General features: G+C 36.8%; 1 protein-coding gene across 1 annotated transcript in view; it reads right to left on the bottom strand.

Moving 5' to 3' along the window:
- Positions 1-13,996: 13,996 nt before the first annotated feature.
- Wnt5 (Wnt oncogene analog 5) overlaps positions 13,997-14,914 on the bottom strand; it is a 649,366-nt gene continuing 648,448 nt past the window's right edge. The window contains exons 11-12 of the mRNA XM_073990191.1: positions 14,523-14,690; positions 13,997-14,435 (exon numbers count right to left, since the gene is read on the bottom strand). Coding sequence (XP_073846292.1) covers positions 14,248-14,435; positions 14,523-14,690 — 356 coding nt within the window. The 3' untranslated portion in view covers positions 13,997-14,247. The remainder of the gene's footprint in view (positions 14,436-14,522; positions 14,691-14,914) is intronic.

Below are 14,914 nucleotides of genomic sequence, written 5' to 3'. Positions count from 1 at the left end.
CAAGTTGATGGTGGCTCAGAACGCTAAGACGCCGGCAACCTTGACACTCAGTTGTCGGAGACCCAGGTTCGAATCCCAGCCTGGCTCATGCTGAAATTATTTTTTATTTTTGCCTTATTAAGGCGAAGGTCGTATATAGTGATATTTAATTAATTCTCTTTCGAGTTGAGCTGTTAGACCTTAGATATACTAGATATACTTTCGGTTAACCGAAATTTTCAATGCTCTCAAAAACCGGTTTTCGGTTTTCAAAAATTTTTAAAACCAGTTTGTAAAATAGGTACAAAATTGCTCATAATTGATAACTATTTGATTACAAATGTGTGGAAAGGGGTAAATTAAATATAACTACTTCGTTATTATATACTTATCTCATTATATCCCTGTTATTTGACATTCAAACTCGAAATGTGGACAGCAAAATTATGACTGAAATTGTGCTCTAAGAATAGTAAAAACTTTACATAGGTATATAAAATTGTGTACCAAAAGAATTAAGTTTAAATTTCATTAACTCTGTTTTCTCCCTCAAGCGTTGAGGACCTCAAATTATCGTGGCAGAATCAAACATGCATTTTGTTACCGTTACCCTTTACAACCTTAAATTCGACAAGTTATTAGTTTACTGTACTAAAATACTGTCAGTAAGTAAAATAGTGTCAGTCTGCTTTGCCGACAGAGATATACCCTCAGCCAATGTGAATTGAAACTCTCATCTACGGACAGATCGAATGTATTTAGGGTCTTTTAGAATTTTGTGGCCCTTTTGGGCATTTGAACCTGCAGACAAAAATGTGGGTTAGGATTACAGTTCAATAGAGTTGGGGAGTGAGTACTTGAAGGAAGGACATGTCCACGGAAAACATAATATCGCTGTAAACAGGACCACAACGAACAGCATCGGTATACATTTCCAAAGTACCTTTGAACAGAACCCAAAGTTGCTTCAACAAAGATCAAGGTCAGTCGAGAGCAGGTCTTAAAGTGAACTTATCCGAATTTTTTTTGTGGGACGAAGGATTGGAAAAATATAGGCCATAATCGACCCTGATCTATAACTGGTATTTATATTAGGATGTGTAAAGTATGGACCAAATCGGAAACTCCCTTCAAGAGTTATCGTGCGCACAATTTTTGAACTTTTGTGGGGGAGGTACCTGAAGGAGTGGAACGACATGGCTTATCTTCGAACTTAAACTAAGTTTGGACAAAAAAAAAAATACGAAGGCCAAAATTTGGACCAAAGGCGGCAGATCCGTTCGAGAGTTAACTTGCGTTCCAACCACTACACACGCTATCATAGGGGTTTTTTGCATTTTCCAGGATATTTTCTGAGGAAGTATGGACTTGCCCCTGATAAAACTTGTACCGTCGTATGGGGGGCAGTGAATAGAAGTTGTTACAACAAAAATCAAAGCGTTTCGAGAGCGTGTCCTAAACTTAACTTTCCGAAATTTTGTGTGGGAAGCACCCGTAGGAGTAAACCGATTGAGCCCATATTGGAAAGTCATCTAAGTCTGGTAGAAATTTCACGATGTGCAAAGTATGGTCCAAATCAGTTACTCCCTTCAAGAGCTATCGTGCGCAAAAATTTTCCGACCATTTTCGAACTTTTGTGGGGGAGGTACCCGAAGGAGAGGACCGATATGACCCATCTTCGAACTTAAACTAAGTTTAGGCAAAATATTACGATACTTAAAAATCGACGTAAATCGACTCCAAATTTTCTGAAACGGATTTCGTCCAAACATACTTGGGGTCTAAAACCATTATTTCGATGAGGCACATTTTGCCCGTATGAATGTGTAAATACCCTCGTTAGCATAAATGCTGAGGGTATAAAAACGTATGGTATAAAAACTGCCTTGTGATATTACGTATACGCAGTTATTTCATAGATCGTTCAGATTTGCACAACTATACATTCTAAACAAAATATTTTTCAAATTTAAAGGATCTGATATTTACAACTTCGCCCGTACACTGTGTTATAGTACGTTTATATATAACCGGATTTAAGAAACCCACTGTGTTTCAAATGTCAATTCCATTGCTTATATTTCAAATAAATCCTCGTAAAGAAGGTTAACCCTACAAAAGGCTATAATATAAACATGGCCTTAGTTAAGTTTAGTTTACTTTCAAGAATACAATTTTAATTTAATATTACAAATATTATTTTTTTTGGAACCGGTTAACCCACACAAATAACCGGTTTTTTCGGTTAACCGAAAATTACTTTGTGGCGAAAATCGCTTTTCGGTTTTGGTTTTGGACACCCTACATCCACCACATGTTAACATCGTTGAGATATAATGGATGTAGAGAATGGTGACACTTCCGAGGCTGCTCTGGTCTCTGTCCAGGACTACTGTGTCTTCTACGTCGTCGTTGGAATCATCGTTTTCGTCTGGCTACGAGACACCCCCGAAGACTTCCAACAACAACAAATTTTCCTTTTAACACAACAAATCATTGCACATCACTCAATTGCAACGGAATCCGCAACAAAGTTAGTGAAATCGTAGACTTTATGAGTCGGAGGAACATCAGGAATCAATGCTCATAGTCACTTGGCCTCCTCATACAGCAGTCTTGACCCTAGTGACCAATACATAGAATGTAGGGGCGTAGCAGTATAGTGTGGAACTGCCGACGTAGAGGTGCTTAATGTGTACATACCGCCTTCGCTTTTGGAGGAGAATGGCGGTTGGTGCTAGTTGACTTCAATGCTCATCATGAGCTTTGGTATTCTGTCCTAGGCAATGACCAGCAGAGCAAATTGATAGCTCCACCTTTTGCACGGTGAACGAAGACGCTCTTACGAGGATAAGAGGTGATTTCCACTGCTCTGACAATCCGTTACAACAGACCACACGACTTCATAACCTTTGACCGCCGTGCGTTTTTGAATACGGGAAAATCTGATTGACAAGGGATTTTATCAATCTTCGCTTCAGTGAACAGCCCATTTCATTGCTGAATGGATTTTCCGGGATATAAACACTGCTGCAACCGCACGCTATATAATTCTGGTAGCTGAAGCAACCGGAGTAGAAAATGAGCCTGCTAAGCTTCGTCGTAATGATCCTGAAGACCCAAGAGTTAGGAAACATATTTTTGATGTCAACAGACTAGTAGGCCAATATAAGCGGAAAAAGTGACTAGACCACCTGAAGCAATACATCATAAGTAAATAAGGGCAACGGTAAAATTACTCTCGTAATAATAACAATTCTTCCACAAACATCCCAGGCGGGACAAGAGAGATTTATCTTTATCAGTGAGTGCACCCAGATTCATATAAGCTCAATTATATGGGGCCTACAGTTTATCGCCGAGTCCGAACGGCGTGTCTTTATACACCACTTGTAGAGAAGTTGTACATGGCTCAAATACTCAGGAAATTTCGCCAACATTACTGAGGGGTATTTTGCCACTGTTTAGTTGAGGGAGGGGAAATCCATAGGTATTGATAACGATATCTCAGGATACCGATTGCCGGTTAGTATATAACAAAGATTACCAATTGTAATCTGGGGTGGCGACAGAGTCTGATTAGTATTAACGCAAGACGGTTGGTCAATACGCGAAGTTAACTATTAAACAGTTGGTCGACAAGTGAACGCAGAGGTTCTTGCAATCGCAAAGGATTGCAGTGATCGCAGAGGATCTGAATCGAATTATACTATTAGATTTAAATATTCCAATGAGAGAAAAATTAACAACCGCCGCTCGGTGGTATCTGCGCTCTACGGTGTCCGCAAAGGGAACCTGCAGAAGAGATGTCTGATAATGTCAATCAGCATCCGTGATCGACTGAGCTCGAGAAGTTGAGTTGGAACGTATCAAACTTATACAGCCACCGTTGAAAATTTGATGTTGCCTAGACGGGAAATCGATCCGAGCCCAGTGGACAAAATTTGAAGGTTTGCAAGTAAAACATATAAAAAATGCCTAAAAAATTACCATTGCCCGGGCCTCCCCCTGGCTACGCCGTTGCCGTCAATCATGCCAAGCTGTTGGAGGATATAGAGAAGACGCCAGTATTTTGTAGAATTTAGAAATAACAAGTCTAAGATCCGTACAGTGAAACAGGAAGTTTTCCAAGGCGGGGTGATGACTCCGGAACTGTTTAACGTATTCCTTTCTGATATTCCACACACTCCAAACGGATCATAATTTATGCGGATGATTGTACCCTGATGATTGCACGCCTGAAGATATTGGTCGATGGAGTCCTGATTCCGACCACTTACTACCCCAAGATATTGGGTGTAACGTTCGATTGCATGTTTAAGTCGTCCGCACACAGCTATTAGCGGCAATTTCAAAATTAGGAGCAAGGTTCTCAAGTGGGCAGCACTTGGGAGGCTGGCAGTGAAACCGTGTTGACCTCTTATAATGCAATAGGCTGGTCTGTGGTAAGCTATGCGGTACCAATGCGAAAGATAGCGCTACGCAGTGGAAGAATATTCTTACCTGCCAGAATGTCACCATGAGGACTGCAACAGATGTCTCCTCATGACACCATTGACCCACCAGGATATGAAGATTTTATCGGTACCGGTAGCAGCAAAATGTTATCGATCTGCTTGGGTGTTACCCCCGTGAGTATGTATGTTATGATCTAACGGACAAGCTTCCCCACACAGACACGTCAGGAGAGATCTTTATGATCTGAGAGAGAGGTCCAAAGAAACAAGCGAGAACATCTAGAGCAGGGATGACCGAAAGCATACTCTAGCGCCATGCCGTCCGTTGGTATTGATAAGGTTACGAAGTTTTTCGGCAAATCAGCTTGCATGAGAGAGAAAATGTGTTCATTTATTTTTTGTTTTGTAGCTAGCGTGCATACAAACTTACTAACACACTGTCATAAATTGCCAATGTTTTTAATACATTCACATTTTTGTCTTCGTTCTTCTTGGTCGACACAGCTCTAGCGTCGATTGTTATACCCTCAGCATTTATGCTCACGAGGGTATATACACTTTGATACGGGCAAAATGTGCTTCATCGTAAAAATGGTTTTAGACCCCAAGTATGTTTGGACGAAATCCGTTTCAGACAATTTGGAGTTGATTAAGCCATGTCCGTCCATCTGTCTGTCTGATTGGCTGGAGCGCACGATAACTCTTGAACGAATCAACCGATTCGGTTCACAATTTGGCTTTCGCAATATTTTGTCCAAACTTAGTTTAAGTTCAAAGATGGGTTATATTGGTCCACTCCTTCCGGTACCTCCCCCACAAAAGTTCGAAAATATTCGGAAAATTTGTGCGCACTAGAACTCTTGAAGGGAGTAACAGATTAGGTCCATACTTTGCACATCGTAAAATGTCTACCAGACTTAGATGAGGTTCTAGTGTGGACTCAATCGGTCCACTCCTTCGGTTACCTCCCACACAAAATTTCGGAAATGTTCAGTTTAGGACCTGGTCTCGAATCTCTTTGATTTTTGTTGTAGCAACCTGTATTCACTGCCCCGCTTACGACGGAACATGTCTCATTAGGGGCAAGTCCATACTGCCTGAGAAAATAGCCTGAAAGATGCAAAAATCCCCAATGACACCGCGTGTAGTGGTTGGAGAGAAAGACAACTCTCTAATGGATCAACCGATTTGTTCCAAAATTTGGCCTTCGTAATATTTTGTCCAACAATAGTTTAAGTTCGAACATAAGCCATATCGGTCCCCTCCTTCAGGTATCTCCCCCATAAAAGTACAAAAATGTTCGGAAAAATTGTTCTCACGATAACTTTTGAAGGGAGTGACCGATTTGGTTCATACTTTACACATCCTAATCTACCAGATATCAGGTTCGAATATGGACTATATTTGCCCATTCCATCGAGTACCTCCCACACAAAATTTCGGATAAGTTCACTTTAAGACCTGCTCTTGACTGACTTTGATTTCTGTTGAAGCAACTTGCAATCGCTGTCTCAATTGCAACGTCAAAAGTTTTTTCAGTGCCAAGTCCATACTTCATGGGAAAACAGCCCGAAAGTTGTAAATAACCCCTATGCCACCATATGTAGTAGCTGGAGAGTACAATAACTCTCGAACTGATAAACCGATTTGGTCCAAAATTTGGCCTTCGTCATACTTTGTTCCATATCGGTCCTCTCCTTAGGATACCTCCCCCACAAAAGTTCAACATTAGGGTCCAAGTGGAGTTTACCGATTATGTTTTTTGTGGTCCTGTTTACAGCCATATATGTTTTCCGTGGACAAGTCCATGCTTCCTGGCAAAATGGTCCAACAGGTGTACGATAACCCACTGAAATGACTAGTGGGCGCGATATCTGTCGAAAAGATATGACTCTCAAAATACGATCCACTTCCGTAATGCACTATGTTGGTCCATTCCCTCCTCCGCAAAACTTTTGAACTTTAATCCTAATCCAGATTTTTGTCGGCAAGTTCAAATGTCCAAAAAAGTGCCACAAAATTCTGAAAAGACCCTAAATACATTCAATCTGCCCGTAGATGAAACTTTCAATTCACATAGGCTGAGGGTATATCTCTGTCGGCGAAGCCGACTGATACTTTTTTACTTGTTTCAATAGTCTTTTTTGACTGATCACGTGTGAGTCGTGTCGTGCTGTCATGTTATTGTTTGCATTTCATCGTGGAGAGACTTACGGCTGAACTATATTTGCAAATCGTTCAACTTTATTACGAAAATTCACGTTTTTGAGGAATGTTTTCGAACCAAATTTTGTTCAGCGATGAGGCCTATGTAAACTTAGAAAGTAGCCGCATTTGGGTTAAGAGCAATCTAAAGAGATTCAAGAGGTGTCACTTCATCCATAAAAAAAAAACGGTTTCGTGTGGTTTGTCAGCTCAGATGACCCAGTTGGTAAAATCATCAATCCGTATTTCATCAAAAATGAAATCGGTGAGATCGTAACCTCAATGGCGACCATGATAGCCGACTATTTGATGCCTGAAAATGAAGATCGTGATCTCGGTGACATTTTGGTTTCAACAAGTCGACGCTACTTCCCCCACATGGCATCAATGAATGGATTCATTAAGGAAACACTTCGATGAGCAGACAATTTCACGTTTTGTGCCTGTCGATTGGCCACCATGACCGTGCCATATCACACCGTTAGACTTTTTCATGTGGTTATTTGTAAAGTCTAAAGTGTATGCGGACAACCTAGCTTCAATTCACTCCTTGGGGCAAAAGATCACGCGTGTCATTCATCAGCTACCAGTGGAAATGTTCGAACGATTCATCGAAAATTGGACACTACGGACAGACCGTCTAAGACGTAAATGCTGACAACATTTGATAGACATAGCTGAAAATAAATAAATAAATGCCAAAGAATGTTCTTTCAAATGATAATAAACATTTTCCATTCAATTACACCCTTTTCAGATGTAATTCGAATCATTTTAGTTGTAATTCGAGAATTCCATATGTAATTTGTAACATTTTATTTGTAATCCGAGAATTCCATTTGTAATTCAAAACATTTCAGTTGTAATTCGAATTATTCCATTTGTAACTCGAATTTATCCATTTGTAATTCGTATTACTCTATTTTTGTATTCGAAACATTTCATTAGTAATTCGAAATTTTTATTTCAAATGGAATAATTCGAATTACAATTAAAACAATACGAATTGCAAACAAAATAATTCGAATTACAAATTGAATAACTCCAGTTACAATTTGAATAATTCAAATTACAAGTGAAATTATTCGAATTACAAATAGAATAATACGAACTTCCAATGGAATAATTCGAATTACAAATGGAATAATTCGAATTACAAATTACAAATACAATAATTCGAATTACAAATGGAATAATTCGAATTACAAATGGAATTCTCGAATAACAATTACATTGTTTCGATTTACAAATGGAATAATCGAATTACAATTAAGATGTTACGAATTACAACTGGAATGTTTCGAATTACAACTGGAATGTTTCGAATGAAAAAGGTGTGGAATTTTTAGTGTTTTTTTCTTTAAAAAAGTTGGGAACGTCTTATTGGATCACCCTTTAGTTTACCCTGATTTGGTAAAGTTCCTGAATTGTGTTATTTCCCAGGAACTGGAATCTGAGGTTTGGGCAATGCAGAGAAAGTGTTGCAACATTTCACCGACCTCTCCGCATGCCCGTCAATTTTGTGCAGATGCGCTTGTAACCTACACGCAGAGAAAAAAATATGATTGATCCAACAATATTCGAAGAGCAAAATATGTATTGTAAAGATATTGTTTAATTCCAAATGTAGTATTGTGATTCCGACAATTGGGTTTTGTTAAATGCCAAAATAGTTTTTGTCAACTGGACAATAGTTCTCTCTTTTCATCGACAATTTTTTCTCTTCTCCCGCATTTCGATGCCGTGTTGAAAAAAAAAACAATTATGGTGAGTTTTGTTTGTATGACATGATGCCTTTATCTTTGTTTTTGTGTGTATGTATACCAGCGTCGCCCATAATATTTCCATCAATACTACAGCATATGTGTATGCATTGGTGAAAAAAACAACAACCACATGATATTCATCGTTTGTTTATTTACACATACACTGTACGTGAGAGAGAGAAGCAAATGCAAAAACAACTCAGTGGGCGCCCTCACTATACTTCTTTGCAAAGACAGCGCGTCTCTGATGTATACCAACAGTGAGACTCTTGTTTTTATTTGTTTCTGTTTTGTTTCATTCTTCTATCTTCATTGTGCTTTTTAGGTTTGGTGTTATACCGGAGTTTGTTATGGTGTTTAATTATTTCATATGTTGTGGTGGGTGCTTGTGGCTTTTTGTGTCTTTGTTGTCAGCCAATGCAGCAAACCATGTATTGTGTTCAGCAATGATTGCAATATTATACGCGACATTTATATCCAAGTTATGTGAAAAGTGTATATGAGAAGTATTTACACTCAAATCAAAAATTTCTGGGCTGGTTTTCTGGGTTGACAATACTTTTTGTAAACAAACTTAGATTATGATAGTTCCTACAATCGGTATTGTTAACGATTTTTACAATATTGCGGGAATTCGAAAGTTGTTTTTGTTTTCTATGTTTGGAACAAAAGATGGTATTTTTGGATTTGGATTACAGTGTTTGAACAAAACAAATACATTTTTGGAGCCAAAATAGATATTTTTGTTCCAACAAAAGCGAAAAATATTTTTTCTCTGCGTGTAAGTTGTCCCATAAAGATGCCTGTTTTTCCCTGTCTCCAAATTATTCCATATGTATATGTTCATTCTTTGCCCCTTTTTATCATATATTGACCAATTTTGCATTTAATTTTCTTACAGCAGATTGCAATTAAAATGAAATAGTTTTTTTTATTTTTTCATGAGAATCAGTTCTTTATTATTTTTTTTTTTTCAATTTTCGCTTGTTTTAACAAATTAATATTAAACATAAAAAAAATTCTAAACGAACCAACAGAAATGTTCGTTACAAATTTATTAAATACATACTTAAATAAAATTTGGTAGAAATACACACTTAAATATTTACATAAATATTTATTTAAAAAAATTCTTAAGAGATGTGGAAGATTTTTAATGTAAACATTAAGGTAAAAAACACATATTACGTATTTAAACAAATAATTTCAGTTATAATTCGGATTTTTTACTTGTAATACGGAACCTTTCAACTAACATTTGAACATTTCATCATAGGCGAAATCAAGATGAAATAAAAATTCCCAAGAAGAAAAACCGGACATATTAGGGGAAAACAGTTACGCGAAATTACGCGAAAAGTTACCAGTTAAGCAAAACTACACACGGGAAGACATCACATCAACTTATCACCAAGTTGCGGTCCACACTAGAGTGATTTCAATGAAATAATTTCATGAAATTAGGCATTCTTAGATCAAGTTCCCCGCTACAGCAAATTCATGATGGTACTCTACTATGGAATTTGATCTAGGGACACCTAATTTCATGAAATTGTTTCAATGAAATCACTTTAATGTGGACCGGGACTAACGTCAGGAACGCCAGTGGAAATAACGAAATGTACACTTGAAGTCCAATAGAAAATACGTTGAATATACCATGTAATCCCAGCTTGAACGATATAAGAGGGTCAATCGAATAACAAAGCATCAGGAGCAGTTGGTGTACCGGGGGAAGTTCCACATGCCAATGTCAGGCTGCAGCTGAGTTACTTCGATCTCACATCATATCAGATTGGGAAAAGGAAAGAATGGCGGTTCGAAAGATTGTAACAACTGGGGAGGAATAACCTTGCTTAACACCTTTTATAAGATACTAGCAGCCTTAATACAAGAGAGGATTCAAAGGCTAGTAGAACACATTCTGAGAGAGGAACAAGTTGGCTTGAACTGAATAGAAGCTGTGTGGGCCAGGTCAATACCCTACGCGGCATAATAGAAGAATCTATGGAATTGCCACTCCCTGTATGTACTGTTCATCGACTTCAAGACAACACGAAGACTTATATGATATCTGTCTTCTGTCTCACTAGACATCCAACATACAGTCAAAATTAGGAGACCTGGAGGGACTGGCTCGCAATGTCGGACTTGATAATACCAGCGGTACAGAAAAAAGTCATTCAAGAAGCTCTTTTATACACGAAAACTAAACATAAAATATTCGTAGCATGTATAAAATCGATTTTGCTATACGACAGTGAATCCTGGCTTGTGCCTAACCACGGTGTGCCTTAAACAAATTTAAATGGAAAGTGCTTACACCTGGGAAGTTTTTGCAGATTCTGAAACTACAATGCTCATAGATGAGAAATATCAAGAAACAAAAAAAAAATCGCGGAGGGATTTTCAAATAAATCGAGATTTAAGTTCCCATTTTTAGGGGTTCTTTAGGTTTTCACGATTTTGCTTGGAAACCGCGAGTCCTATGTAAATAGACCTGAAGAAAATGTTGGAGCTGTGAAATTTCGCCACAAGATTGCCCCTTATGATATTTTCGTAGGTTTTACCGTTTTTGATTTTTATATAATAATTTTAGGGTTTTTTTAGGTTTTCACGATTTTGCTTGGAAGCCGCAAGTCGTATCGAAATGAGTCTAAAGAAAATGTTGTAGCTGTGAAAATTCTCTACAAGACTGACCTTTAGGTTTTTTCGTAGGTTTTACAATTTTTGAGATATAGAGGTTCAGTTCGAATTTTTAGGTTTTTATCTTAAGTCTTCAAGATTTTGCTTGGAACCCGCATGTCCTTACAAAATGGGACTAGAGAAAATGTTGAAGCTGTGAAAATTCTCTACAAGACTGGATGATTTTTTTTTCCTAGGCTGTACCATTTTCAAGATATAAAAGTTTTATTTGGGAAATTGCAGTAATGACATTGTTTTATAAGGGGGCAATACAGCCAGTACATTGTCTCAATTTGAACTTCTATAACTCAAAAACGGTGAAACCTACGAAAGTATCATAAAGGTCAATCTTGTGGAGAATGTTCACAGCTACAACATTTTCTTTAGGTCCATTTACATAGGACTCGCGGTTTCCAAGCAAAATCGTGAAAATCTAAAGAACCCCTAAAAATGGGAACTTAAATCGCGATTTATTTGAAAATCCCTCCCAGGTGTAAGCACCTTCCATTTACAATTAGTTAAGGCGCACCGTGTTTGTCTAATACAACCGAAATCAAGTTCCTCAAAAACTATGAATATTGTGGCCTTTTAGGAAGGTACCTGGGGTTATCTTCCCTAAACCGAAGTTTGCTGAAAAATATGAAAAAATTACCACAATTAGTGCGTTTTATAGTGATGCAAAGGATGTATAACTTTTATTACGGAAATGTATAGTTCACAATATATATACCTCAAAAGTACCAAAAACACCCGGCCGAAGGACAGCTATATTGAGAATACATATAATTTAAAAGAAAAGTTTGTCCGGGTAGCCTAAATTTTCACCTGTCCATATGAGAAAGTCTTAAATTCCCGGCCGAGCGATTTTTAGACATTTTTTTCTGCGAAAGCAAATTTGTTTCGGTACCTAAAGTCATGGGCTTACATAGTCTACAAGGAGGAGTACCTCCGGTAAGAAAATAAATCCAAACGATCCTCGAAAATACCTTAAACTTTATTAAAACAAAAAATTTTGAATTCTCGTAAGGAAGGTACCCAAAAATGTTGTCAGATATAGGCCATTTTGAAACTCGATGCAAATTTGGAAGAAATTTTACCATCTAAAATGTTTCGGCCAAATCGGATACATAATTCGTAAATTATCGTGCACATTAGTCATTTTTGTTGGTGCTGACTGATTTTTTTTTTGAGATTTTGGAAGTATGGACTTGGCCCGGAAAACAATTGTACCATAGTAATAGGTTCCGCGGGGCGCAACATACTGCGAAAAATTTCAAAACGATACGTGTCCTTAAATTGCAGTTTCGAGACAAACTTTAACATTTTATGTGAGGGGTACCTTAAGGAGTGTACCGATATACAGATGACTTTTGCGAAACAGGAACTCGAAGAAATAGACCGATATTGTCCATCTACGAACTTAAACTAATATTACAAGATCCAAATTGATTTGAATCAAATTGGAGAGGTATTGTGCGCTCCAGCCAGAGGACTCCAAAATTGTCTGAAACGGATTTAATAGCTTTCGGACCATTTTCTCAGGTAGTATGGACTTGCCCCTAAAAAAATTGTACCGTGGTAATGGGAGCAGCAGCAAATACAAGTTGTTCCGCAAAATCAAAGCGATTCGAGAGCAGATTTTAAACTGCACTTTTCCGAAATTTTGTGTGGGAGGTATACCTAGGAGTACGCCGATATATTCTATGTTCGAACCTGATCTATGCCTGTAGAAATATTACCAAGTTCAAAGTTTGACCAAATCGGCGAAATATTTTGGGAAAGTGGACCACAGCAGCGGGTTCTTTCGTACCGGATTGACCCGGAACCACAGTGTTTCGGCCAGCGGCTGCCAACCCAGTATCAAACCTGTGCTTCACGTAGGTTTCTATGCTGCTACAACAACAACAACAAGGAGTGGATACAATTTTTAGCATGAAGGCTGAGGGTATACAAATTAGGAAACATACGTGATTGTTGTTCCTAACGCTTGACGCGGCACACAACCGACCGATTGTGCCGAAGTCTTAAGAAAGATTCTGCATATGTGAGCTCCAAGACCATGTTGTATCAATGAGCAAAACTTCAAGTTAAAACATTTACAAAAAAAAAAAACTTTAAGTCATGGCTTGAGAAAATAAAGAAAATAAAAATATTGAAAATACCAAATTATATAAAATTAATGATCAACACCTTAATACCTACAAATAATTCTTCCACATCACTTAAAGGCAAACTAAACAAAAAAAAAAAATCAACTAAAACAAATACAATAAATATAGTATGTAAGTAGTTTAATTATAAGAAAAAAATAGAATACTTTAAATTTAGTTTGAGTTAAAAAAAAAATCAGTAGACCTTAAAAAACTTAGTATTCGAGCTGCTTCATGTGTTGTAGTTTGTATATGTGTGTGTGTGTCATGTATGATAAATGCAAATATTTCGATTACATTTTCGAAATGCCTTAATTTCGTTCGTTTTGTTTTCTATTTTCTATTACGTTTTACATTCTACAATCTTAAAAATTAATATAAGTATATTACAAAAATTCAAATTAAATTCAAGTTTTATAATTATAGTTTAATATTTCGTTTTTTTTCTTTCATTTTTTTAAAACTATTACAATGTGTTTTTAAAGTTCTTTGTTTTTGTTTTTTTTTTTTTTTTTCAATAAATACAATGTGGGATGGTCTTGTTTGGGACGTAATCCTTAAAACTACAATTATGCCTAAACTTACGTGCTATGGAATTATATTTCAATTATATATTTTCATTTTGTTTTATTTTTCTTTCTTTAATATTTATCAAGAAATATAACATTTGTATGTTCTCTGTCACAATGATTTTGTTCAACTTATTAGTTAGGGCAATATCTTCTTCTTGTTTTTGTTAAATAAATTATTTCTCTTTTCTCTTCTTAGAATATGCATGAGTTTTTGTTTTGTTTCTTTTGTGTTCTTCGGCTTATAATAATTTAAAAATAAAATTATTGTGAGTTATTTTTTTATAAGCTAATTTTTAAATTTAAGCTTTTATACTTTTTTTGTTGTGTAAATTAAATGACATTCAAATTAATAATTTTAATGTGAAATCTTTACAATCTAAATTGAAATAAAATAAAAATAAACTAAAATTTCCATAGAATAATATTATCCATATTATTTACACGTATGCTCCTCAATCACTTTCACACAAACTTCACATTTTACTTGGCAGCACCAATGAAATTTGCAATTGCATCGCTCTCGCACCACAATATTTTTGGTATTATAACCTCGTCCGCAGCACAGAATACCACAGCCATCTAAACCATTCGATGTCTTGTTACAAACTCGGCCATGTGTTCCTTTGGAATAGAAGAGGAAGAGAAAAAACGCCAAAAATTAATAAGTTTTTCCGTATATAGAGTCGCTTTTTTAAATGATACACTTACCCGGCCACTGTAGTTGTTTGTTACTTCGACACCAATCTGGACTTTCATCCAAATACACCAAATCATGTGCTGTGGGCACTTTGAATTGTGGATCCTTGACTTGTAAACGTCCACGTTTATTTAATTTCACCTCGGTTGATTCTTCATATTTTTCACGTAAATAGTCACCTTAAAGAGGAAAAGGAAATGGTACATTTAAAACAAAATTCAGTGAAATGGTAATGGCGTTACAGAATACGGAAGCAAAGACATAAACCATTTCTATCATTCTATGCTTCCATCATCCCTTAAAGTATGCTTTACAAGAAATATTAAATGAAACATCGCATATGTTATTAGTTCTAGTGTACAATCGATAACACGGTTCGTTATTCAATACAGTGTTGCCATTC

This window comes from Musca autumnalis, unplaced genomic scaffold, assembly GCF_047663935.1.
Source record: "Musca autumnalis isolate F117 unplaced genomic scaffold, ASM4766393v1 scaffold_5, whole genome shotgun sequence".
Taxonomy (NCBI): Eukaryota; Metazoa; Arthropoda; class Insecta; order Diptera; family Muscidae; genus Musca; species Musca autumnalis.
The sequence above is the reverse complement of the archived record's forward strand: the minus strand, read 5'-3'. Positions and strand labels throughout refer to the sequence as shown.